Source organism: Ostrinia nubilalis, chromosome 3 (genome assembly GCF_963855985.1).
Source record: "Ostrinia nubilalis chromosome 3, ilOstNubi1.1, whole genome shotgun sequence".
Taxonomy (NCBI): Eukaryota; Metazoa; Arthropoda; class Insecta; order Lepidoptera; family Crambidae; genus Ostrinia; species Ostrinia nubilalis.
Genome location: NC_087090.1, coordinates 10,926,428 through 10,954,159, shown reverse-complemented (window position 1 = coordinate 10,954,159; position 27,732 = coordinate 10,926,428). Strand labels below are relative to the sequence as shown.

The window sequence follows — 27,732 nt, the reverse complement described above, 5'->3', positions numbered from 1 at the left end:
TATATTTATGAAATTTGAAGCTGATGTTTACATTGCAAGTTTCAACACATAAGCCAAATTTGAAGTGTTAATGCACAGTAGTTTTTGAGTGATGAGGAGTCAAAAGTGGCTCCAATTGGGTCGTCTAAATATACGCACGGTGCAGTCCCCTCCCTGGAACTAGGTTTAACATGCTCCCGCATGTCTAAAATGTTGGCTTAATGTTGATTTAGTCAATTTTCTCCTGATGGGAACATGTAAGACAAAAATAAAATTTCCAATATTACAGACCTTCTAGAGCAGATGCCGTGAAAACTATAAAAGACATAGAAAAACTTGAATGTCTCACCTGTAGCAAATTGAATAAGCTTTTTTTGGTTCATAGTAGTCATGTCACTAGGACGCATAGTTTCCGAGGATTAAGCGAAAAACCGAAAAGTAGTACCTTTAAACCCCCCTCTCCCCGCCGGCTCAAGGGCTAAGGGCGGGGACTTTTGCTATGTTCACCTCCTAACTAGTCTAAATAAAGTCCCGAAGTCAGAAATTGTGTTCCACGGATTTCTCTCTACACCGTCGTTAAGGCATTCATTGACTGGACTAAGAGATTATTTGTTCCAGAACCCCCTTGTAGGTACTAACATAATTATAGCATGTATCTCTTAGGCTAGTGCGCAACATGTAGATGTGCAAGTATCTCTATATTTATTAATTAATTATTTTAGAACAACCAAACGACAGAAATATGCGTTACTAATTTCCGCACGTGCGCTAACATTAACTGGTAATTAATTATTGTCTAACAATTGAGAGAACAAATGGTGGTTTTTCTTTAAACATTTTGTCTCTGGTTTAAACTCAACAGGCTAATTATTTGTTTGTTTAATAACAATCACCCATCGTTAATATGCCGCTCGGTCAAAGGATCAAGAGCGTGCACATTTCGTCTGCCGACATTTAGAGACACAGCCGATGTAGAGATGAAGAAATACCGACTGCAGATGACTACCCGTAGATCCTACTTTTGTTAGATATTGTAGCAGTAATTTGTACGTGGTTTTTGATCTAATTACAGCGTTTGTATCACTATTCATATTAAATGCTATAAAACAACTTTAAATAGGTACACCATCTTTTTAAGGTCTACGAGGATAAATGATGGGTCTATCCTGGAACCAGGGATACCAAGTAATACCAACTCAGTAATCATGAAGTGTATGCATTTTAATCTAAAAAGCAAATCTTCTCCTCATCCTTGATATAAATCAATGGATTTAACAAAACAAGTTGAGTCACATTATTCGGTCTAACATTCTTATGATTAAACCTTTCTATTGTCTAACTATTCTGCTTGCGTCTTGCCGCTTCATTGATACACACGTGACGCGTGAGAAATAGCACCGAATGGAATAAACAGTTCGCTGATAAGTGGAAAATAATAAATAATAGATAGAGCGTCTGTTTTAGGAGGAAGAAAAAAGCTGTTTCCTCCTACTTTGCGCAGATATCGCAAGGGCCAATTTGATGGGCTGGCTTTATGGATTCTAGGATTCATAATGAGTGGCGGTAACGCGTTATCTGCTGACACGTTTTATATTGAGTGGAGTTACTTTTTTGGCCCTTTTTCCTCTAGTAATCTTAACGCAGCAGATGACCTCATGACACCTCATCACAGGCTTCAGCATAAGTCGGAATCTTACGTAATGACCATTAGGCAACATTCACTTTCTCATTATTATCCGCAAGTTAATTCAAGGCGGTAATTTTAATTACCACGATAGATACGTTCACACATTCTTATCGGAAACGAGATTTTTTAAAGTCTCCTTGTTTAAACAAAAACTCAAATTTTGTTACATAAATTCATGATTATGAGTTAAAATTTCAGTTTGATTAATATTTCTGTACCTATGTTAGGGTGTCCCTTATATGGCCGAAAAAAAAATTTTTTTAGATATTGAAATGCATACCCCCTATTTCTTTTCGTACTACTCAGACATACTTAAATATAAAATTTCATCTTCCTACGTCAACATTAACCCGTGCCGACCGAGCTCTGAAGATTTTGAAAAATGCTGGTTTTACCCCTTTTATTAAGTAGCTAAATCAATTAAAATATTTAATTTTTATAAAATATTTATAAAAAGAAGATAACATTACAGATCAGACAATATATTTTACTTTTGAGGGACCCTTTTTTACATTCTGGATACAGATTTCCATGCTCCTGAATATTGGCCTGATTTTTGCTACACTGTGCGAAGCAAAAAAAGCTTTTGCTCTTCCTTTGCAGTGATCAAACCATGAAAATCTTGCATAAGCTTTATAGCTCTTTCAGCTGTATCATTAACTACCCTTAAAGAAAGCACTTTTTTGCCTTTAAATAGGCAACATCTTTATCTCATATAGAAATGTGTCTTAGGGGGAAATTCTTATCAATTTTCAATCGAGAAAATTTTATACTCTTGACAGACACAAAACCACTCAATGGTTTTCCAGCAACAATAAATAAGGCAGTATTATTATCAATTCATTAAAAACAGGATAAAAAATTAGTACAAAGTCCTATTTACCATAGAAATAATCATACCTTCTTCAGATGGAATGTATCTCTTCCCAGAATCATACATACTCTCTCTTTGTACTTTTACTACAATATTGACGGTGTTTGTTCATTACCTTCATCATCAAAGAGTTATAAAACGGCAATTTCTTCTGATATGAAGTACCAAAGATGTTGACTAAACTTGCTCAGGGCTGCCTTGGAAATCAATTTGTCAACACTCTCATATACCTTTTGGAAAGTGGATGTCAAGAGTTCCTTAAGGCTTTCCTCAGAGCTGGTAAGCTGGTCGTGATGTCCTTGCGTTTGTATAGAATCTTGCGTAGTAAGAGATGACGATAAACCTCCGAAACATATTTGCTCTATTTTTTATTTATTTATTTATTTAATTTTCTTTGTCTTGCACTTTCTACTTTCTTAACTAACTTTTTGTCTACACCTTAACACTCTGGACGTCTTGGTTTTATTTGTTTTTGTTAAAATATTTTATTTGTTTTTAAATCCTCCTCACCGCGGCGCTTATAAATCTTGATTTTTTTAAATAATTTTTCTTGCAACTCCCTCCAAGCATGGTGAAGATACACAAGTTTTTTTACACAGTTAAGCTCTGGTAGGATTTATAGCTTTTTCCAAAATATAATACACTCCCGAATGATGAGATTAGAGCTTCCAATAACATTTAATTAACTTCGCCAAATATGTTAAAAAATACTGCAAAAACTTGACGATTAACGGTAACTTTGTGCTTATTATTTGATAAATTTACGTTCCCGACTAAGAAAATACTTTTTTTATTGCTTCTTAATTCCACAGCCATCTTCAAAATGTCAAACAATAGGAGTTATTCACGATATTACTTGAGAACAAATGACAAATACCGCGAATACGCACCGCTACTGCTCCGCAACATGTTTCGATGCAAGTCGGCACGGGTTATCGTACTCCAAAGAAGGTAAAAATTTATTTCCGAGTGTTTTAGAGGCAAACAAACAAAACTAAGACCTATGCGTTACAAAGGACAGTGCCAATCCATGTATGGAAGTTGGACCAAGTGCTGCCCAGAATGAAACTATAGTGCATTTTGTTCCTCAGGCCAATACTAATTTGTAAACCGGAGCGCACTGAAATCTATCCCTGGAGTTAAGAGAAAAAAAGAGTTTTGTTTGGAATTATTTACATACAAAATATCATCGATGTATACCTACTACGCATAAGATTTCGCGATTTTGGCATTAAATAACACTCGTTATGTTGAACTTAACCATACTACATCCGTACACCTTACTTAAGTACGACTTCTACATTATTTATAAGTGATCAAGGGCTGTTGCAGTAGTTTGGTTAGTTGACCGAAATTAATTATTTCCAAAATAGAGCAAGAAGTTTTAGCTTACAATAACTTCAATAATCGATTGTAATACACCAATAAATTGATTTTTCGCAAGGATAGAGAACTAAAACTTCTTGATTCATTTTGGAAATAATGATTTCTGTCAAGTAACCAAACTATTGCAACAGCGCTAGATCGCTTATAAAGAATGTCTAAGTCGCACTAAAGTAAGGTGTACGGATGCAGTATGGTTAAGTTCAACATAGCGAGTGTTATTTAATGCCAAAATCACGAAATCTTATGCGTAGTACGTATACATCGATGATATTTTGTATGAAAATATTTCAAAACAAAACTCTTTTTTTCTCTTAACTCCAGGGATAGATTGCAGTGCGCTTCGGTTCACACGTTAGTATTGGTCTGAGGAACAAAATGCACAATGGGTTGATTCTGGGCAGCACTTGGTCCAGACCCTGGCACTATCCTTTAAAACTTTGAAAAATAAGGGACACCCTAACCTATGTATATTGTCTGCTCTATCTAAACCAGCGCTTGGTCATCCCATGTAACTATATTTTAATTTTTGTTAATGGGTAGGTATCTATAGACCATCAGGATTGCATTTAGTGTCCGATTTTCATTCTTTTCATTATTCAAGGAATTTCAAAACTTGACAAAATCACATCTCTATGAGATATGCAAAACATAGTATGTAAAATTACACATCAATAAAGTAATTGTGTCTTACACTACATCTCTACAGCTAAATACTTTATTATTAGATATATTAGTGGTGTTTTATTAATACTCAAGCTTACTTGATAAATTAAGGCATAATAACAAATATCAAGTTTTTTTTGCAGTAAGCGTAATCCGTTTCAAATATTTTATTGGAATATCAGTATTTCACCTTTTTATGAATTTCGAAACGTACCGTTATTTTATACAGTCAGAGAAATAGTACTCATAGGAATGACCATTTTGTTCAACAAAGCCATCGTAAAATTACGTGACGCGGTCAAGGTCAATGGCTTCAAACAAAAGGTTAACGATCTTAGGATGAGAAAAGAGGCGTTTAAGATAATTTAAGATTTACGATTTTGAAATGAAAATAACCGATTTCTAAACATATTATTAGAATTTTCCGAAGATTCGTTTTTACTACGAGTACAATTTTGGTAACTGAAAACTTTTGTTTGTGAGACATCTACCAATTGTACTTTGAAAATCAAAATGATTATTGCCAAAGGAGAGCGAGTACGCTCTAAGCTCTCAATAACTATGCACTAATAGACTTTGGCGTTATGAAACTTTTCAGTGACTTGTAAAGATTGCGTTTTACGTGGTTGGTACGCTTTAGATCGCTCCTTTATAGAACTACTCGGTTGGTGGTGGTTGAGATTGTAAGAGGGGTTTGTCGTCTTCGGACGCTGCGTGGCGCGGTGAAGGGCGATTGGGCGCGGGCGTGCCGCCGTTGGCTAAGAGCGCGTCGCCTGCGCCGCCCTCGTCTAGGGCGGAAACGTCGTCCTGAAATTTTCACCATTCCATTTTTAGTGTTGAATTTTATAAAGTACCCAAACTATAAGTATTCACAATACATTCAAATTCACAGAAGTGTTGTAATATAATTATTAAGTGTAATATTTAACAAGTAAGCTAAGATAACATATACTCGTATGTCAAATGTTTATGATACAATATCAGATTATACGTGTAATAATAATAAATGGAATTAAATACATTTATTAAGCAGGTACAGTAAATTACTTTCGTTTCAAATCGTATAGACGTATGTGTTACATTTTTCTCAGTAGAGCTATTTGTACAATAAAATGAAGAATTGCGAATTTAGAAATAAATTGTAGCGACTTTATGGTTTTTTTTTCAAACAAGTTCTACTAGTATTTAGGCTCGCAATTTAGGTAAGTAGGAATACTTAATTATTGTATATTAGCTAAATGTTTAGGTGACAAGACAATTTTATAAAAGTTAATCCACACTGCAGCTACTTTTTGTGAAGCAATATTTTGCAACATTACAACATTAGTTAGATAATTCTAAAACATTTTGGAAATGCTTTATGAAAAGTAAATGTAGTGAGGATGCACAATGTTAATTAATACTTGTATTATAAAAACGCTATATTAAATCATGAACAATCGCTTTTCAGAACATAGAAAGAGAATACATACATAACTACGTAATTTAACGTAGAGATCAATCAGAAACTAGGTACTTCTGTTAAATCGAAGAAATCTAGATTAATTTAATACATCACAATGCTTAAAATGCGGATGCGGACAGAACAGGACAAGCCTTTGTGGAAATCCTTGTAGAAAACTTCAGCAGCACAGTCTTTTAGTTTAAACGAATGTTTAACATGAGTTACAGTCTTACATATGTATAATGCATGACATATTTAAGTGCTTACTATATTATACTTAGTATCGAAAAATAAACACATTCTGGTGTGAAATAAGAGTCACAATGTTATTATTTTCATTATGTAATTATTTTTGATATACCTAGTACATTATTAAAAGGAAATGAAGTTGTTCCATCCAACAGCTCCGTAGATCTTGTCAGAAGATCCTTCGCAACGGTGCATCGTCTGTGGCGCTGATTTGTGAACGCAATCCGCGCGGCCTGACCGTGCAGGGCGACTCTATGAGGTCGGCCTGTCCGGGTAGACTGTGCGGAGCACGCCACTATGCTTCGCAGGGCTTTCCAACTTCTCAGTCTTCATCATCATCATCATCATCATCATTTCAGCCACATGACGTCCACTGCTGAACATAGGCCTCCCCCAACGACTTCCTTTATCAGATCGTCGGTCCACCTTGTGGGTGGACGTCACACGTCTCAGTCTTGCTTTTCAGAAAAACAAATAACAAAAACTGGACAGTGTCACAACAAACAATATCAACTAACTTACATTACTCATACTAGTTACTATATCTTTCGTAACATAATATTCTAGTTAAAAAATATTAATAATACCTACCCATTAAGTTAATGACAAAAAAAAATATTTTGCATTTCAATTATTTACGCATTTAGTTATTATTAGTATTAACAACCTTACTATTGTTTGGCAACGAAGTCAATTAGTCATTAGTCAATGTACTAATTAAATTATTTGGTGAAAACTATGACCAGTTTTATAGACCTTCGAAACGAGTTTGTTATAAGCATTTTTGTTAGTGAAAGCGGTTCTAACGAAATAATTCAAAACACATTATTCGCTTCAAATGCTTTAAGCAGTACGACCAGTCTTGGAAAATAATGACAAAACAACCTTTACATTAACATTATTCAGATATGAGTTGATTAACAAACCTAAAGTTGCTCAATGTTTAAAAAATGCTCTACATGAGAGTGCAACGTCCCAAATCCATTCACCGTTTGCCACACTTTTAACTTCATCGTACAAAATATTGCTTGTTACAGATTATTAAAAAAATGATGATGCCATAAAATATGAGGATACATAGCATCCTCCCAATTTATGTCTTTAATCAGACTTCACCAGAATCGCTCTCATATCACCTTATTTATTTCAGCCTGATAGTCTACGAGTAAGGAAGGCGCTGAAAAACTCGTATACCTAAAGAATAAAATAAAAACTCTACGAACTCACGGGTTGTTTGATCGGTTGTGGTGTACCGCTGGCGTGCTTCCCCTGCAGATAGTAGGTCATGAGCTGGCCCTTCCCTTTGACTGCGACTAGGCCCCGTTGTTCGAAGTAATAACCAAAGTTTTCCAGAATGTGACAAGTCTCTTCCGTGACCTGTGGTATTAAACAAGAGTCGATAAGTTATTTTTATTTTATTATTTATACTATCCCGATACCTAATCAAAAATAACGTAGAAAAGGCAGGCTTTCCAGCAGAACAAATACCTAGTAAACTAGAGAGAAAATATAAACATTTTATTTAAGCTAACTACCTAGTTGTTTATGGTGACGTCCTTAAAGTGAAATTTAAAAATAAAAAGACCGAACACGAACCTGTATGCAGCCAGCTTTCCCCGTGCTCTCCATTCTCGAGGCGACGTTGACGGTATTTCCCCATATGTCGTAGTGGGGCTTCCTGGCGCCTATGACGCCGGCCGTGATGGGGCCGTGGTTGACGCCGAGTCTCAATACGAAGTGGTTAAACGACTGCTCGTTGATCCCAGTCAACACGTGCTGGAGCTCCAGCGCGAACTCTACCAGGCAGGCCAGATGCTTCCACCGGACTAATACGCCATCTGAAGGCTTTACACAAAATGCAGGCTGAATACTCCTTATTGTATCATACCAATACTATAGTCAGTAATATATTGTCGGAGGGCAGTGATATAAACTAGCAACATAGAAATTACTATAAATATCGACCCAGGTCTCCCCAACCCTTTTTGTCAGTGTGGGGATGCTTCTTCTACTAAATTAGAGAGGGATAAGTACGAGTGACCACTTCAGAAGCACTGAAGCACTCAAAATCAAAAAATATTTATTCAGTTTAGACCACAGGTGGCACTATAATGAAATGACCTGCAGTTGCTATGCATTGGCAGCTGACTGAGTGGCAATGTAGGTAAATCGGCTTTATTTATTTCTATCGTCGTGGAGTAGGTATACAATCATCACAAGTTATTTACTATGAAATATACAGAATAGAAAAATACGGAAAAGAGAATTATCCTTGAAAAAATGCGTGTACTGAGATTTATAACTAATATATGCATACGTATTATTTTTTATGTAAGAGATTTGAAAGAATGTTTATAAGTAAAATCTCAAGTTCTTGCGGACGATTATTAACGGTGATAAATTATCATGATGTGCTGTTTATGCTTAACGCTGACTTTGCTTAATAAAAAAATCCATACACAAACCATTAAATTCCACACAACATCAGGCAAAGGTTATATTGCATAATAATTTACAACGCTTATTATATGCCATCATATTAAAGACTTCACTGAATCATCCGATTTCACTGAAATCCTTGACAACTTTGTTTATGGTTTGTACGTAGGATTCAGAGAAATTATATTTTGTTGAGTTTTAGTTTTATTAATAAGCTTCAAACAAGCTAATTAATAACATTTGTGGTTGAATACATTCTTAATTTGCATATCTATTGAGAAATTAATATAAAATGTAGGTACGAGTAGGTACTTACCTGCATTTGTCGAGTTGGGTTTAGGCCTGATGCAGCCATATACGTAGAGCTGATAGTCTTGATTTTTATAATATCTTTGAATCTAGCATCTTCTAGGAGCTGAAAAGAGAAAACAGACTATCAAAAATGAAAAATATAAAATAACCCAATATAATATTAAAAAAAATATCTACTTATAAGAAAGCGAAACTGAAAATTACAAGCTTGACTATTTTGCATTTAGTAATACTTAAGCTTTACAATCTTGTATTCTTACTCTGAAGTACAATAAGCTGTAAAATAAACTTGTTATACTCGTAGTAATATAATGCGTCTACGCTTCATATGATAATTCAAGAATGTTCAAGGTTTGAGCTGTTCGTTTGTCATGCATGTTACGTAGAGCATTGTCTACGTATAAACAAAATTAATGAAAGTTTATATAAAATTACCAGATCGAAGTCCGATATAACCTCGTTGAGAAATCGCAAACATTCCAGGCCTTGGTTGTTAACCGTTTCTTCCGAGTAGAACTCTGTAACGGTTCATAAAATCCACGAATTAGAGGTATAGTAGGTAGCTAGGTGTAATAGTAAAGTCGTATTCAGCATGAAAGAAGTTCTTATTTATGTTTAAAACAAATAGTAGTAATTTAAATTCACACGTTAGTTATAACACACTTTTATTAACTATAAATTATACAAGCAAGATCTGTTGAAACATAACATTTGTTTTTATTCCTTTGCAAAAGGCGCCTTAAAATGGAACATGAACTATTTTAGGCGGAATTGTTGGGCCAGATGCTCACAGCAGTAAATTACTGCGTGCGCGCTCAATCTCAAAAGGCGTATCTAACATTGATTAAGTTTAATGTTTGAAAGAATAATTTACTTTAGTTTTAATCTATACTTATAATAAATCTGTAGAGAGGTCAATTCTGTACATGAAATATATTTTCAAAATGACTATCAGGGGGTGATTAGTTATCGATACTGATGCCAAAAATGCAATCAGTAAAATTTTTGTCTGTCTGTCTGTCTGTCTGTATGTTCCTTATAGAAACAAAAACTACTCGACGGATTTTAACGAAACTTGGTACAATTATTCTTCATACTCCTGGGCAGGTTATAGTATACTTAGGAATTCCCACGGGAACGGGAATTAGAGGGAAAATCCTTTTGTATGAAAAATCTAAACCGCTGAAGTTCGACGCTTGAGGCATGCAGGTATCTTAGTAAACTTAAAGCTTAGTTACAACAGGATATTGCAAAATTCCCACGGGAACGGGAGTTAGCGGGAAAAAACATTTGTATGGAAAAATCTAAACCGCGTAAGATAGATGAAGGGGGTAAAACGGGAACCACGCGTACGACGAAGTCGCGAGCGGCCGCTAGTTTCTTAATAAATGTTTAGCAAAAATAAGTATAACAAAAATAAAAACATAATTCTACTTATATTCACCATGGGAAAAAATCTTGCCTCAAATAAATAATACACTCGACATCAAATAAATCGCACCTCCCGCGACAAGCATTCTCAAACGTATGCATCCCCACTTCTCACCAATATTGGCACCATTTAAAAGCCGAGTTCTAACCTTCATTTCATTAAAGGAAAGGTTTTTACCCCAAAAATGTGTCTAGGGAAGGATCCAGAGTCACTTTTTCAAAAAATAGGTAGGGTAAACCAGAGAGTGATTGCCCACTGGTAGTGATTGCCCGCTTTAAGAATAATATTGTCAGGAGCTGACTTTGAATCACTCTAGTTAGATTTGAATTTAGTAAGTAGATGGCTCCGAGATCAATGTACAGTAGATTTAAAATTTACAATAGGAAACACTAAAAAAAACAGTTATGGCGGATTTTGTCAAGACGGGTGAAAATGTTACTCAAACAGGTAAAGACTTTAACAATTTTACTAAGGAATTACTTCCTTAGAGGTTAATTTTTTTTGCAAGTTATTTAATATTCAACTAATGGTGTATAGTCATGATGAAATTATAAGTGTTTTTTCCATTATCAATGAAAATAACTGATAAAATTTGATTTCTAACGGTCATTTTAACGGTGGGTAATCACTGCACGTAAATCTGTATATTTTTAGTTATTGCCCACCATCATTTCAGTTATTGCCATATGTTAATGTATAGTTATTGCCCAGGGCAATTATTATTAGAGTGTTGCCACCATGCAGTAGCAGTGTTTAAGTTGCTTATTGCTAGACTTGTTTTGCAATTTACTGGCATAAATATTGAAATGGCTTTTAACGTTTCATTTTCAGTATGCCAAAGACTCCAAAAGTTCAATATAGCATAAAAAATTTGCAAAAAGCGATCGAAGCTGTACAAGATGTATCCAACAATTTATCTACAAGATAAATTGCTGAAAAATATGGTTTGGCGTGAAAAAATTGATAAAAATTCAAACCAAATACAAAAAATGAAAATCCTACGTTAAATCTACTTGTGAAAATGTTAATTGTAAGGAAATAGATACAACTTTAGGGAAGAATAACCAACAGCTAATTGAACATTCTGAGCACCACTTGAACTGATATCAAAGAAGATAAAAAAAAATAAATACATATAAAATTTTACATATAAAATTCATATTTTTGCGTCATCTATGTTTTGAAGTAGATGATTCTGTCTCTACCGATTCTGACTCATCAACATCAGCTCAAGAAATATTTGATAATATTTATGTTAATAAGGCCAAACGCAATTTATTTTGAAATTTTGAAGACTGTACGTAATAATAATGTGTAAGAATTTAAGTTTAATGTTTTGTTTTGTTTATTTAAAGCCTATTTTGTCATTTTAAAATTGATTATTTTGTTTTAAGATACTGGGCAATTACTGTGCTTTGATGTGGGCAATTAGTGTAAGTAATGGGCAATGACTGTACTTTTTGGAGGATTTTAAATTTATTTCAATATTTTCTAAGTTACGTAAGTTTTAACTAAAAACTGTTATTATTCTGTTTTACAGTTTATTGAGTTATAAGAAAAAAGTCATAAATGGTCGATAATTAAAATACTTTCTTTAATTTTTCATCTCAATGTGTTTGAAATCTTTAAGTGGGCAATAGCTATACGGTTTACCCTAGTTACGCTAAAGCCAACTTTTATGGCTATAAAACTGTTAAGTTGGGATTAATCGCTATCCATCTGTTAAAGAGGACACGTGAGATCATTATTTGGTTTTATAACCATAAAAATTGGTCTAATTGATCCCATAGGTGGGCCCAAAGTGAGGTATTTTTTCAAGTCACATTTATGGTATATGTTAATCATTTATTTAGAAATGAAATGTATTTTTCTTTAAGGATATTTATTGGGCTTTCAAATAACACCAATATTGTTGGGGCACCACGATTGTGTCAGAAGAAAATCGTTAAAGTTCGCGTCGCGGAAGGTGCGGTTTATTTGATGTTGAGTATAGTTTCGTCAAGTAAAATTTCATCTGCACGCGTGGAAAATCTTACTCGTAATGACTTTTGACCTGAAAATAGGCATAGAGGCGAAGAGCATTCCAACCTCAGCGTAGCTCTTGCTGAATAAGTCATGGTGGTGGTAGCACTCACCTACATACGAGCATACCTAGTGCCAGGAGAGAACATAGCGGACCTACTCACTGTAGGTAAAGTAGATGTATCATTAACCTGAGAAATTGGGTCTCCAATCTCTATCCAATTCCAGCTTATACCTACCTCTGTTACCATTATGGATGCCAGCTAGTCGTATCTTTACCTGAGAAGTTGGGCATAGAGGCGAAGAGCACGCGGACCTCTGCATAGCTCTGGCTGTAGAGGTCGTGATGGTGGTGGCACTCGCTAATGCAACATTGTGGACCAGCTCTAGGAAAACATTAAGGTGGCATCTAGACGATTGATTTTAGCATGTTAGATACCAGCTAGTCGTATCTTTACCTGAGAAGTTGGGCATAGAGGCGAAGAGCACGCCGACCTCTGCATAGCTCTGACTGTAGAGGTCGCGGTGGTGGTGGCGCTTGCTCATAATAATAAGTATAATCTAGCTAGACCAATGATTTTAAAGTGGATATGCAGCTAGTCCTATATTTACCTGAGAAGTTGGGCATAGAGGCGAAGAGCACGCCGACTTCTGCGTAGCTCTGACTTTAGAGGTCGTGATGGTGGTGGCGCTTGCTCATAATAATAAGTATAATCTAGCTAGACCAATGATTTTAAAGTGGATATGCAGCTAGTCCTATATTTGCCTGAGAAGTTGGGCATAGAGGCGAAGAGCACGCCGACCTCTGCGTAGCTCTGACTTTAGAGGTCGTGATGGTGGTGGCGCTTGCTCATAATAATAAGTATAATCTAGCTTGACCAATGATTTTAAAGTGGATATGCAGCTAGTCCTATATTTACCTGAGAAGTTGGGCATAGAGGCGAAGAGCACGCCGACCTCTGCGTAGCTCTGGCTGTAGAGGTCGCGGTGGTGGCTCTCGCGCATAATACGAGTATAGTGCCGAGGCCAACATTGTGAACCAGCTCTTATAGTGGCATCTAGAAGAATGATTTTACCATTGTGGATAACAGCTAGTCGTTCAGGTAAGTTCTTACCTGAGAAGTTGGGCATAGAGGCGAAGAGCACGCCGACCTCTGCATAGCTCTGGCTGTAGAGGTCGTGATGGTGGTGGGGCGGTGGCGCTTGCTCATAACAATAAGTATAATCTAGACCAATTATTTTAAAGTGGATATGCAGCTAATCCTATATTTACCTGAGAAGTTGGGCATAGAGGCGAAGAGCACGCCGACCTCTGCGTAGCTCTGGCTGTAGAGGTCGTGATGGTGGTGGGGCGGTGGCGCTTGCTCATAACAATAAGTATAATCTAGATCAATTATTTTAAAGTAGATATGCAGCTAGTCGTATCTTTACCTGAGAAGTTGGGCATAGAGGCGAAGAGCACGCCGACCTCTGCATAGCTCTGGCTGTAGAGGTCGCGGTGGTGGTGGCGCGCGCCCATGAAGTGGCGCGCCACATGCGGCGGCAGCACGTTGTGCACGAGCGCCTGGTTGCGCTGGCGCAGGTCGGCGGCTTGCTCGGCCTGCGCGTAATGATAATAAGCCTAGGCGCAGACCACCAACTTTTAGTTGGCCGATAGTTGGGCCCGATTATAAGCCTAGGCGCAGACAACCTACTTTTAATGAGGGTTTTCGCGATTGAAAAATCCGCCAGATGGCAATACGTAGACGCGAGGTCCAAATGCTGCATGATTGGTTATTTTTGACATGACATTGACAGATATGTCAAAATCCACCAATCATGCAGCATTTGGACCTTGCGTCTACGTATTGCCATCTGGCGGATTTTTCAATCGCGAAAACCCTCATTGGCCGATAGTTGAGCCGGCTGTTATCAGCATGGACATGTATGATAGTGAGTACATTACACCGATTTGGTATAGGCCGATTCTTCATACAAATTAAAATCGGGCCCAACTTTCGGCCAACTAAAAGTTGGTGGTACATGCGCCTAGGCGGGCCCAACATGTATGAAGAATCAGCCGATACCAAATCGGTGTAATATGCGCACTTTTATACATACCCATACTGATAAACAGCCCGACACCCAACTATCGGCCAACTAAAAGTCACTGGTCTGCGCCTAGGCTTTTAAGCCAGTTATTCCATACTTCTACTTTACATTTCAAACGTTGTTATACTTTGTTAGTAAGTTTGCTTAAATTAAGTTAGTAGTATTAGTGATATTAGTATCTGTGATTGAAACATGGACTCCTGTAAGGATCTCCTCCATCTTATAAAGCTCTGTGTCTTTACCAGAGGTTATCCAATCGTCTCCTACTACATGAATAATATCATCAGCTCACGGTCTCAATGGTCTTCCAACATTTATTTTCTCTGATGGGCCTTTCTATCGTGTGGTTTCAGTGGTCCGTCTCTTGTATGCACTCACACTTAAATGCATGTGGGCCGGACACATCTCAAGATATTATACAGACAGCCTGCGCTTACCACAGACAAATAGGCCACCTTGACTCCACCAGTTAATTGAAATTCTGTTTAGCCCGAAGGTTAACTGGCAGAATGCATTGTGGCATTTAGTTCGGCTTCCTACAGACGACAGCACATCAAGCTTAACACTATGCAGTCTTTTATAAGTGTAATAGGAGCGATTTTGCAACAAAAATTTATAACTTTCATATATGTTGTCGTCTACGATGCCAGCTCGATGTGTCGTCGTCTGAACATTATTTTGAACATTTCACAGCATACAAACATTACTTAGAACTACATTTTACCGTAGACTGACTAGATAAAAGATCTAAATGTTATTATAACTGCAAAAAAACTACATTCGCATAGATAGGTATTACAAGATCATTATCTAATACATAGTATTAAAGAAGTGTGACATACCTGTACACGCATGCGTTCCCCTCGCGAATGCCGCGCGCGCTCCAGCGATTCGATCTGCGGAGTAAACAACGCCACTTATAAATAGCGCCATAAACTATCGCGAGATTATCGGCCTATTCCAAACAATGTTTTGATAGAGTAGGTAACAAAATTAACTTACATATCTATTGAATATGAGTACGATGATTGTTATGAAAAACAACATCACGATGTGTCTGGCTTTGTGGATTTGTGACCTGTAAACAATTAATAAAAACCATTCAAATTGAATATTGAGTTATTCCTTGGAGATACAAAATTCGGAATCGGAATCAAAAGAGGGTCTTTTGCTGGAAAGCGATTTCTTCTAGAAAACCCAGAGATAGAGAATAATTAAAATGCCATCATAAGCTTCTTTTAAATCTTCGATTGAAATATATAATTTAAATTATGTCCAAATCACAATACCTACTTACATAAATAAAAGGATGTCATACCCGGTTTTTTAAGTTTCAAAACATTAACTTTTATATAACCGGATAATGTAATATTCTGTTACTAATAATGTGACATCTTAGGAATGTTGACAAAGGTTAGGCGGTTATGCATCGCCTAGAGATCATTGTCGTAACGTAATCGAGGTTTCAGTGAATGTCACCAGTTTGTAATAAGCTCACGTAAAATAAAGCAGCACAAAACTATATTAGTAAGATTGTGAACAAGTTTGTTTAGATATTTACGACTTTATCGGCGTTGCTCTCAATCACCCTGACTTTGAGAGCAGTGGGAGAAATGGATAGATTTACATTATGTTGAAATCGTTTTGTAGAGCAAAGATGCAAGCAAGCGTCTCTGCTATTTTCCTATATGATAACACTGCTATACAAATCCATGGTTGATCTTTTTAAACTCCTTTAGAAGTCTATATGGCTAGAAATGTAGGTAACGAATTCGTTTATTATGCTACTTATGTGACATTTGATTACATGATAATATTTTATATGCAGTTTTACGATGCTGATGTCATATTATGATTCAAATTATAAAATAACGGAATATTACTAGTAGTAACTAATAGATACCAACATGAAGCAATATAAAATTTAAATTTGATATTCTGTAACCTTGTTAATATTTTAGTTGTTCCTGCTTTGAAATCTATTATTATTAATACAACTAACTACAATGCCTATATTAGATAGATGAAGTAACATTTTAGCAACCTACATAAAACTCACAGTATTTCTAATACGTTTTCGTCATAATCCATCGTTGCGTTGTAGCTTTCCCTGAAGGGGTCGCGGTCGAGGGTCGGCCGTGGCGCCAGTAGCGCGGGGTGTAGCGCGGAAGGTAGCGCGAACGCCGCCGCCAGTAGCGTCAGTAGCGCCGTCCGCGCGCAACCGCCCATCGGCGTTACCCAAAGCACGCCGCATAAAAGGCCCCCGCCCACCTGACAAATACAAATAAAATAGTTTATTCAGTACATAGGCCCTTTGCAGGGCACTCATACACGTCCCAAACATAACTTGCCCTACCACCACTTCGGGACAACCTTATGGGCTGGTGCTGAGAAGAGGTGGCGAAAGAAACTCAGTCACCTTTGTCATACAATACAATCATACAATAAATAATTCAATTGAATGTAGTCTCGAAAACACTTAAGTAGTCTCCTGCCAAAAAAGTGCTCCCTAAGCTCGGAGCATGTAAGTAGGTACTCATTTTTCAGAAGCTCTTTTCAGGAACTTTTCAGGGCAACTAAGGCAATTTTCCTGGTTCGATTTGAATAATGAAACTCTACTAGTGTATCCAGGATGTAAAGAGAACTTTATACTTGTAAAAAAATAAAATACAAACAAACGAGCTTTTAAGCTTTTTGTTTGAGGTATTGTTTGAGGTTCAATTAAATTAGCATTGAGTTTAATTTGCCTACCCGGTCGTTAGCTGGCTAATAGATCAAAGAAGCTGTTTGTTGAATAAATTACTTGGATAAATTATAAATTGTAGAGATCCTCGTAATATAATCAGACTAAATATCAATATAAATAGTTAACCATCAATCTGCCGCCCAACGAGTAAGTTTTCCAGAGGTAGCAGCACAGAATTATTGTATAAATTATAAAAGACTTTATTAAAAAGTGAAAAGTGTAGTTTTACATGGTCATAAATATTTGAATGTAACTAGAAATCGGAGTAAGGTCTTCCTAACAGTTGCATAATTTATCTAGAAATAGCTGTGAAAAATACGGTATACAAACTCGAGTCACATTCACACGTGTCCGTTAATTTTTGGTAAATAATAGATTGTCACTTGCGTCGCATTGTCTGCTCGGCCTACAGCGTACAATAGATTGTGAAAGTAGCGCCTTACGTGGTAGAAGTAGGAAGGATGTAGGCAGCGGCGGGCACCGCTGTGCGCGGGCGCATCAGCGCGCAGCCCATCCTGCAGAGCGGTCTCGAAGCCGCCGCAAATTATCTAAATAAATAAAATTATACTCAATACTGTATAATGATGTGTTCAAAATATATTTGTTACTATTTATTGAACACTTTACACACGTACCAAAGGAACGACATTGGCTGCTACGTACATCCCTATGTTGAACATACTGCAAGTCAATTTCCAGTATGGACTTACTGAAATTTTCTGTAAAGGGAAAGAAAATCAACGGCTTCAGTTTCAATCTATTTTAGAAATATACAAAAGTAAAGTTCAATTTGTAAGTTTTATTGCTCATAGCAATCATGAATGTAAAAAAGAGATAAGATTATGAAAATACTCTCGTAGCTAATAATCGCTTTTTCAGGGAAAATGCGAGTCTAATTTTCCTTTCTTACATTGAAGATTTTCCAAAATATTACCTTATATTGCGCATATCTACAGCCAGCGTAGTAAATGACATTGATCACGCCAGTCTCCAGGATGAGCGCGAGGTAGACCGCGCTTACAGGCCAGGTGGGCGGCACGGCGAATGTGGCCAGGATCAACGTAGCCGGTAGGAAGAACAACGGCGGTCCAGCCGCCGTCAAAGGGTAAGGGTCCCTCCTCTCCATAAAAGCCTTTTCTGTCTCCGCCGCCTTGAACGTGAGGCACAGAGTCGTGCCATCCGCGAGTTCCCTGAACGCGGAAACCACCAATACAACTGAAACTATTTCACTAAATATGCAGCCATCGCTGCGGCTCGGCAAGCGTAGTGTACAAAACAAAACAGTGTACGCATTAGGCCGCTATGCCTACTGAAATTTAAATAGGTAGATTCGTAACACAGTGTGCATTTTTGAGACGGGCAAGAAAGGCAAGTACTTTAGAAGTTTACGGAACGTTATACCCACCTACTTGTTTTGTTTTAAGGCTAAAACTACTAGAAAGTAAGAGATATATTGAAGTATGAATACAGATCAGAATGTTACTCTAAGTTTGCACCAGACTAGTTCTTGTTAAAATTTTGTAGTAGCAGCGGGCAAGTATGTGCTTTTAATGCCCAGTCTCAAAACTTTACTCTACAAAGTAGGTACCTGTTATCATAGGTACAATAAGACAAGAAGATTTCAACGAATTAAAACAGAGTTAATGCTTTGTTACGAACTAGGTACGCCAGAGTCCTATACTTAGTAAATACTAATAAATAATCGAGATATGGAACAGTAGGTATGTCCGCGACCATGCAATTTGATCGAAACGTTGTCGGCATAACGTAAATGCGCCTATTACCGCCAGTTTAAGCTGACTTCGGATAAACGTTACAAAATTAGATATAAGACGTGGTGATAGAAAAGACATTTTAATTTATTTATAACAATGATGAAGTAATCTTTGAATTCAAGTAGTAACAATGAGTATTCAATCACACAATAATTAATAAATAGCAATTTAATCTGAAAAAGCGGTTGTTTCTATTACCGACCTATAGACGAGGTGTGTTTCTATTAACGTTTTTTCTGTTTCTATTACCGACCGCTAAGAATATTGCTCTTCAATTGGGTATATTCCAAGAGGCACGGGTTCGATTCCTACTATACCCACTTGATTTTTTCAAGTTAAATTTGTTTTGCTTTTAGTTTTAGTTATTTGTTTTTTTTTTTCAAGTTATTATTTTTAAAAGAGAAAAGGCACGCTTCTCGAAAATAAATAAATAATCAAGCAAAAATAGTAGAATAATAAATTCCTCTATTATACTTGATTACGCGGAACCCGGTATTCTTGTGAGTAGTGAGTAGTGGGGGCATTATTTAAACTATGTTTGAGTTTTAATAAAAAATAATTTTCATTTAATATTTTATTGTTATTTTTAATTTGACTATAATTTTAAATTAGTTTTTGACCTATGTTTTTTGATTTTAATTGTGTGCAATTGTGTATTTTAATTTAAACTATGGACAATTGGAAACTGTCTGTATAATTATTTTAAATATTTTTTTTTATTATTCAAAAGATCTGAAAAAGTTACATAGTAGTTGTGATAATGCATGATTGGTTTGGTGTCATGTCATAAATGTTATTTATACACAAAAATACAGGCTTATAAGTCTTCGTAGGTGGCGTTATAGTTATGAGGCGGTAATAGAGTTAAGTATGAATATTACTTTATTCTATTAGCGACCGTAAAAAAAAACAGTAACCAGCTAAAACATCTACTTTAAAGAAGACGTGATCAGTGAAGTATCATTTTTATTGGGTTTATTTTATATCAAATAGGTACTAATTAGAATTTAACAGGTTTTTATAAAATCTATTGTCATACATTATTAGAGATATTCCTTAATGTTCATTGCAGTTTTATGCCAAAACTATGACAATTAACGTATGGCGTTAATTGATTTAATTATGTGAAATATTCTTATGAATCGATCAAGACAACAAAATGGATGTTAAATGCGTAATTAAAGATATAAATACTAAAACAAAAAACTTTATCAAAATTCTAACAACGCCATGGGTCGTTATTAGGAACAAAATTATGAAAAGTGTTTCTATTGCCGCCCTTATTTAAAATTGTATTTAAGCCACAAAAATACAGCGAGAGGGCTATATTGAGGGTTTATTAAGGAAACTAAAGTACGAATTAATATTGTTATGCAAAAACATGTTGGTATACTAATTTTGAATGTGTTAAAATCGCTAATTAATAACAAGGTGCACCTTAAGTAGCTGGGAGCGCGTCAGTATGAAAAGTGCGCCCGTTGCGGGCGCGTCCCATTTAATGTCAAATAACTCCGTTTACTGGTTATTTACGAATACAAACTTTAATCGTTTTGATAGTCAATAAACATATCTAGATATTTTTTAGGTAACGTGTTTTCTGGAACCTGTTATTATGTCTTTTATGAAAGAAAGAAAAACAGGGCGGTAATAGGATACAAATTTTGGGGGGTCGTTAATAGGCGCACTTACGTTAGTAAAATATTTATTCATTTTATGCTTTCTAGTAGAACAAAAGGTGTCCGAAACATAAAGTAATATGGGAAAGTATTGATCGAATTCAAATATAAATATAGTATGTTTCTATATTCGTAAATCTGTGTTATTAATCTACACCAATATTGATCAATTTTACTACGACCCATAAAGATGGGGTGCGGTATTACGTCAGGCGTATCCCACAATACTTATCGTTAGGTTTCGTCTTCGTATAAGATTAAAGTAGGTTATTAAGCTTTTATAGCCTCAATTACTAAATCAATTCGTACACCGAAGGCGATGTAAATGTGTATGAATATTCTAATAGCTCATGATAATATTGAAATAGCTTTGAATATCGCCAAATTTTTAATAACTGCTCTACGCCATTACCAAAGCTGATGACGTAAGCCGCGGGCTATTCAACATGCTACACATTAAAGTATGTAAACTGAAACCTTACAAAAATTCGCGGCCAGCTAATTAACTTAATTGTCGTGACAAACAATGTTAACAATTAAATATGTAATGAGAACTTACTTGTCGTCATCTCTATTCACGAGTTCTTCTTGCAACATAGAGAGTATTTTCTGTTGTTCGCTGTCCTTGCTCTCGTCTTGCGGGGATAGAACCTACGAATAATTTACGAAGCGTCTCTATGTATGTAATATAAAAGCAAGATCGAGATGGCCGCTCATGGCACAGTAGCATGGTAAAGTCGGTGCTCGAATCTAATGAGCAATTAAATCGGATGAAACTTTCAAAGCTGTCTTACGTAGCTACACTAGAACTATGTAGGCTAGTGCATATCACGAGCCTAGTGCCCCAGTGTCCTAGATTTATTTAGGCTCGTGGACAGGAAGGGGGTCGGGGGCGGGCGGGTATCTAGTAGTGCACTCACCGAGTCCTCGTCGTCGTCTTTGAGATCGGAGAGCGTGTCGGCGGCGTCGCCACCCTCCGCCTCGCCCTCCAGCGTTATTCTCTCTTCGCCTCCCTGGTACTTGGAAATAAAAACATATTCCACTGCAGCGAAGCTGGGAAAGATTGCTACATATAATATTGATAACTCGAATAACGGCATTTATACTAGAACTTGCTCGAGCGTAAAATTATTTATTTACTCAATTATTCAAAATAAATCCGATATAATTTTAAATCGTTTGTAATGCGAAACTCTCTTTAAACTAAAAATCAAGAAAATATATTAATTTCTGCTCTCCTGGAGTAATTTAGGATTGCTCTTTTATAAACAAATAAACTATTATCGTGTAGGAGGTGCCTTTTCATGCCATGAATGACTCGATTAAACACGATTTATTATAATTAAACTCAACCTGCTAATTAATTAATTTTTAATACAATTTATTTGTAATTTATTTTTCCGCTGGAATACAAATAGAATTCTGTAAAAATACAGCCTGCTGAAAGACAGTGAGAGTTGAGGTAGGCCTTCGACTTCGAGTACATCGATTGGAACTTAATCCTTAAAGGTAAGTACCAGCATAAAACTTACTGGTTTAAGCACGCGGACGATGAAGTAAGTCTTGATACCAGCTTGCCGCAGCATCTCCTCGCGGCGCTCGCCGTGTGCCGGCTCCACTTCGAACTCGTCGTTCAAGAACCCCAGGGTCACCTCGGAGATGTGAACACGACTGCAGTGGAACAATATACTCAAACTTCACTCTTCCATATACTCGTAAGGCTATTTTCACGTATCTAGCTAATTTCTTCATTTGTTTTGAAGCTCACAAGATGAAAATGAGTCAGAATCGTTACTGAAAAGTTAGGGTGCATTTGTACTTAAACCGATTAAAAATAAGTTAGATAAGATTTATAAATGCCGTAGAAATTACGTATTTAGTAGTCTATCGAAAATGTGAAGACAGAATTTCAAAGATCTCTACAAACCCAGCCATCCCGCTGCTTTCCATCTTGTTGGCGAGCTCAACGTCTCTGGAATAGACGTCGAACTGCCATTGGCGCTGACCCAGTACTCCAGCCAGGACTGCGCCAGTGTGGATGCCCACGCGCATGTCCACTGGCGAGTTTGTGGTCTGTTGTACGTACCTACGATATAAAAGATGTATGAAGCACAACGACACTTGTGTAATGTGTAGTACGCAGTGTATGAAAGGACACTGGTGAATTTACAGCTAAACTTTTTTTTTCATTAAATAATCTTTTTTTTAAGGTTTTACCTATCTTTTAGTTGTTACACGTTTTGACCCAAATGCTTTAACATGCCCAAACAAATGTTTTCAGTTTGAACTAGGCCTTGTTGAAATTGGATCAATAGCGTTTATTTATAGCTTTCAAAGGTAGTAATTTGAAGTAACTATCAAGGAATTCGAATAGCTCTATAAAATGGGCTCTCACTATAGTCCAGAGTAGTCGTGCTGAATTGAATAAAGAATCAATAAAAGTAATTGAAAAGGATGCTTACTTAATAGCTTTGACCATAGATAATCCCATGTGCACACATAAAACGGCATGATCCGGCCGCTCTACCGGCGCGCCGCTTATGCAGTAGTAGCAGTCGCCAAGGATTTTTATACGCAACTGCTGGTATTTCTGTCCAAATAATTATATCATTTAATATGCTGAAGATGTTTTCAGGCCCATAAATGGATTTTTGTATATAAAAAAGCTTTATACCTCGGCCAGTCTATCGAAACGTGCGAATAACTCGTTGAGAATTGCCACTAGATCTTGAGCAGAATAAGTAGAAGAGATAGCCGTGAATCCTACGATATCTGCGTACAGGATGCTGGCGAACAATAATATGGCATTAGCTTTTATATGGCATAGTTAATGTTACTAATGTATAATTGATGAAATTGCAAATTACATACCTCACGTTTTCGTGCCGTGACATATAAATCTTTTTGAACTGTGTGTCGATCAAACCCAAGTCTTTGCGCATCTGAACCGCGACATGCTCTGGTAGCACCGAGAGCAACAAACGCTCCTAAAACATAATAGCACGTATGTGATACATGTAGGTAAGTACGACGTTGGCGTAGAAAGCAATTATCAATGCACGGCGCGTTTCGTACTCAGTTTTACACGATAATTGCGAGAAAAAATGACTTCTTCTTTCTTAAATGTGTAGTGCTTCGCAATAAAATACTGTATACGCAATTTGTTATCGATTTTCAGTGCGAATCGATCGTATTGGTGATAATATTTCAAAATAAAATGTTCAGCCACACCACGATGAAGTGTGTTGCAATTGCAAATATGTTATAAGTTACATTGTTCATCAGCCACATTACCACTGCACTTAGATAGATCGGTGCTTGTAAATAGAATATACGTGTCACACACCTGTTCTTTACTTTGTTGTTCTATGGTAAGTTTGTCGTGAAGACTTCTCTTTGTCACAAGAAACGACAAACGTTGTAGTTTATCGCTTATTAAATACTCTGCTCCTCCCAACACCGAAGCCGAGATTAGTAAACACCCATTAGCCACTAGCTGTCAATGAAAAAGTTACTTCAATTAATCAAGTCGCTTTTGAATCTATACATAGTATTAGTATTTCAATACATCAATTGTAACAAATATTGATTTATTTTAGTTCAGAATCAGATTAGATTCAGGGTAGAGAAAAGAAAAACGTTTAGGTAGTACCTGATTTGGAAAATCCTCAGCGAATCTGCTCTCCGCAGTCGAAGCATTGTAGTATTGCACCATTAGATAAGCAGTGAGAGATAGACAAGTGTACACCATCAATATGAAGTGATGAAATGGCATAGTTGTAATAGTGAAGTATTGGATAACGAAGGCCCATCCCAGTAATTCATTGTAGGAATCTCCAAGTCGACGAGATGCGCTTATCAAAAGTTGCATCCAAACCACGAGCCAGGCGATATGCGTGAGTGCGGACCGAGCAGGTCGGATGCAAGCGTATGCTGTAGCCAGAACCAGGTTTATCAGTAATGATATAACTACCGATGAGTAGGCGAACAGTAAATCCCTCTCTCCTGGCACGATTATTGCAAATATTTGTAGCAGCGCACCGATCGCGAGCAGTCTTAGCACTGCTCGCTGTCTCTGGCGGTGCGTGTACGCCGAGTACAGCTGTTCTTCTTCTACGTCTTCGAATGCCCATGCTGGAACCAGACATCCACAACCGGTGTATATCTTGTTCAGTACTCGCGCCCGAGCGGACTTCTCCATTGCTCTCAATGCCTTGCCATGTTAAAACTGACACACGACATCTTCACTGCTTTTTATCGTAGTTTGTTTTCGTAGCACTTTTGTTTTGGTTACGGTTATTTTTACACTACAAGGTAAAAGATGATCGATATTTAGCGAACACGGATACAATTTCGAAGACACTAAACTACTTGTTCTAGTTGGTTTCTATTATGAAACGGCAATTTAATGAAAAGAAATAAAAGTATAAACACACAATAAAGAAGCGTAGGCAAAGGTCTAAATAAGATAACTAAAAAGAAAAAAGGCGTACAAACGTTTCACTGAAAATTATTTTTTCGTAAAGCGATGTGAGTCAAGAACGTGTGCGATGCACCGATAATATGACGATTGATCTTCGATAGCGTGCACTACTCGCGAGGACGTCAGAGTTCATCAGGCGGAGACTTTCCGTTAGTGACGACCTAATCGAGGACGCCTGTGTAATGAATAAATTACACGCTGAAACATTGTTCCGATACCCATTCATTAACTGGGCCGTCTCTACATCGCTAACTCGTTTGTCTCCAGAAACATACTCGTACATACTAATTTCAATATTGACAATCGTAAAGACGACTTAACTATGCATGACCATGAAACGTAACTCGCATAATGACCGCGTATTTGTTTCACTTATTTTACTGATTGCCAGTTCTTGTATTGCCAAAAATATTGTCAGAGAATAGTGAATAACCATTACTCTTATTACTAGCCCTAAGTTCTCTCTCTCAGTACATTTTATTGACGAGAATGTTTGTTTATTAATTATGGAGGAACGTCTCACTGTTCAAGGAGCCCTTTCAAAGTACATAACTAATCTCGAAGTAGGTAGGTAGGTTTCTTTCATTATGCAGGTTTCATTTTAAAAGCAAAGTTTTTCTCATTATAAAATAATCATTACCACTTGCTTACATACTCGTAGGTACCTACTTGGTTGAATTGATTCATATCTAATCTAATGAACCTTTATATTGTTTGTCATTTTTCAGAACCAAACCTATGATAAATAACCACCACTCTTCCCATGGGTATCGTAAAAGACGGCAAAGGGACAAATATGCGAACATCAAGCCTCCCCAATCCGTCTGGCCATCGCGGGGAGTCGAGGCCAAATCATCCATTTGCCTCTGGTAAAGAGGGTCGCGCTTCTTCAGAGGAGATTAAATAATAATGGCCTGATAATAAATACAATGAACAAACAAATTTTTCGCTTTTCTTAAGATTTGGATAAATAAAATTACCTTTTAGAACAAATGACAATTAAAATTTTCTTTTATAAAAGAATAATAGTAAATAACAGAAAATTTTCATTTTCAAGTTCAAATACATCTAACATGCGCGTATTTAAATTTATTTGTGACACCTAATTGCACTCTGTAAGACCATAGCAAATATTATGTAAATACAATACATATAGATTGTAGATGTATAGATTTAAACACGATGAATACATTATTTAAAAAGGTTGAATGTTAATTTCATATGAATTCTTGTATTCCAGATTCTAATCCCATTATTGCCCTCCGTAATGAAATTCCACATAACGTTATTACCCTAAGGCTTATTGCTTTAGATTAGGTTTTCATGATAATATGGATTTTGTTTTGAAAGTTGTATCTTAATCGAAAATATTTTACGTTCGAATTTTTATAAAACATAAGCCACTTTAGCTTTAGCTGACTTTAGCAAATATTTCATGTCCTACGGCAAATACGGCAATATTATGGATATAATATACAGATTTTAATAGATATTTTGTGTCTTCAATTGATCATTATTGTATTAAATGTACAAAATTACACCAAGTGTCCAAATAAAATAGTCTCTACATTTACCTATTGCAAGTCTAAAAAAACGATTCGCATAATCAGTAGTGTTTTGTTTTCTCAATTTAATCACACTTCACCATTGCACAGTTACGCCGACTCTACTCTATATCATTAGGTACTCGTATGGACGAATGACTTAATCCAATCATACATTGACTAAATCGCGATAAAAGACACAAAAGAAATAAGGATACAACATAATGTAAATAAATCACCATTGAATAATCTTACAAAGCTGTTACATTTCCCGCCGAAATTGCGATAACGATGATGTAAGCAATCTACGCGAAAGACTTACTATTGACCCATAAATGCTTAAGCCACTACAGCGGCGGTGAGGAGGTTTGGCTTATTGAGACACGTCGTGTGATGACCGAATTAATAAAGGGAATTTCTGGAGCGTTGAATATTGAAGTGTAATGTGGGCGAATATTGACCGAGGCGGGTTGTTAGGGCGCGGGTGGCGCTGCGGGCGGAGGCGCGAGGGCGAGGGCGGTGCACGCACGTGCTCGCGCGTGACTGCCGCGGCCGGGCCGCCGCCGCCGCCCAGCGCGCCGCCGCGACTCGCCCCGACCCGACCCGAGCTCCGCCGCCCGCCCGACCGGCTGGCTCACTACATCGATTCTACTCCTATTCCGCATCTGTAAGCGCAGACATCAAAATATCAAAAAAGACACCCACTAAATCAGCCTTAAACATGTACGAGTAGGTCTGGTTTTAGTGTGAATAGCTTCTCTCCTACATTTTCTTTGTTGCGAATTCTCAATTGCTTTACACACTTGTTATGCTTACCTACCTAAATCATTGATAGAAGAGATTGAACGCTTTAGGGCTTTTCGATGTGTAGCTAGCTATCCATTCTGTTACCAACGTTTTACTAAGCATGACCTAGAATCCTAGATTAGT

At 36.8% G+C, this 27,732-nt stretch overlaps 1 protein-coding gene across 1 annotated transcript; it reads right to left on the bottom strand.

Moving 5' to 3' along the window:
• Nucleotides 1-585: 585 nt before the first annotated feature.
• Nucleotides 586-27,315, bottom strand: LOC135087911 (adenylate cyclase type 3). The gene is made up of 23 exons (XM_063982765.1): nt 27,125-27,315; nt 24,428-25,162; nt 24,122-24,271; nt 23,647-23,762; nt 23,450-23,561; nt 23,238-23,365; nt 22,703-22,861; nt 22,308-22,446; nt 21,696-21,794; nt 21,335-21,426; nt 18,259-18,514; nt 17,960-18,043; nt 17,768-17,872; nt 16,638-16,849; nt 15,581-15,656; nt 15,421-15,474; nt 13,919-14,087; nt 9,469-9,551; nt 9,038-9,136; nt 7,879-8,127; nt 7,510-7,659; nt 4,388-5,396; nt 586-1,884 (listed from the first exon to the last, which is right to left on the bottom strand). The coding sequence occupies exons 2-22, from the start codon at nt 24,974-24,976 to the stop codon at nt 5,247-5,249; spliced, it is 3,231 nt and encodes a 1,076-aa protein (XP_063838835.1). The 5' UTR covers nt 24,977-25,162; nt 27,125-27,315; the 3' UTR covers nt 586-1,884; nt 4,388-5,246.
• Nucleotides 27,316-27,732: the final 417 nt, after the last annotated feature.

Coding starts and splice junctions, on each gene's coding strand:
- LOC135087911 (XM_063982765.1), bottom strand. CDS start 24,976: ATGGAGAAGTCCGCTCGGGCGCGAGTACTGAACAAGATATACACCGGT. Junction 16,850..17,767: donor ATCCTTCCTACTTCTACCAC/GTAAGGCGCTAC, acceptor TGTATTTGTCAG/GTGGGCGGGGGCCTTTTATG. Junction 15,475..15,580: donor TACTCATATTCAATAGATAT/GTAAGTTAATTT, acceptor TTTACTCCGCAG/ATCGAATCGCTGGAGCGCGC.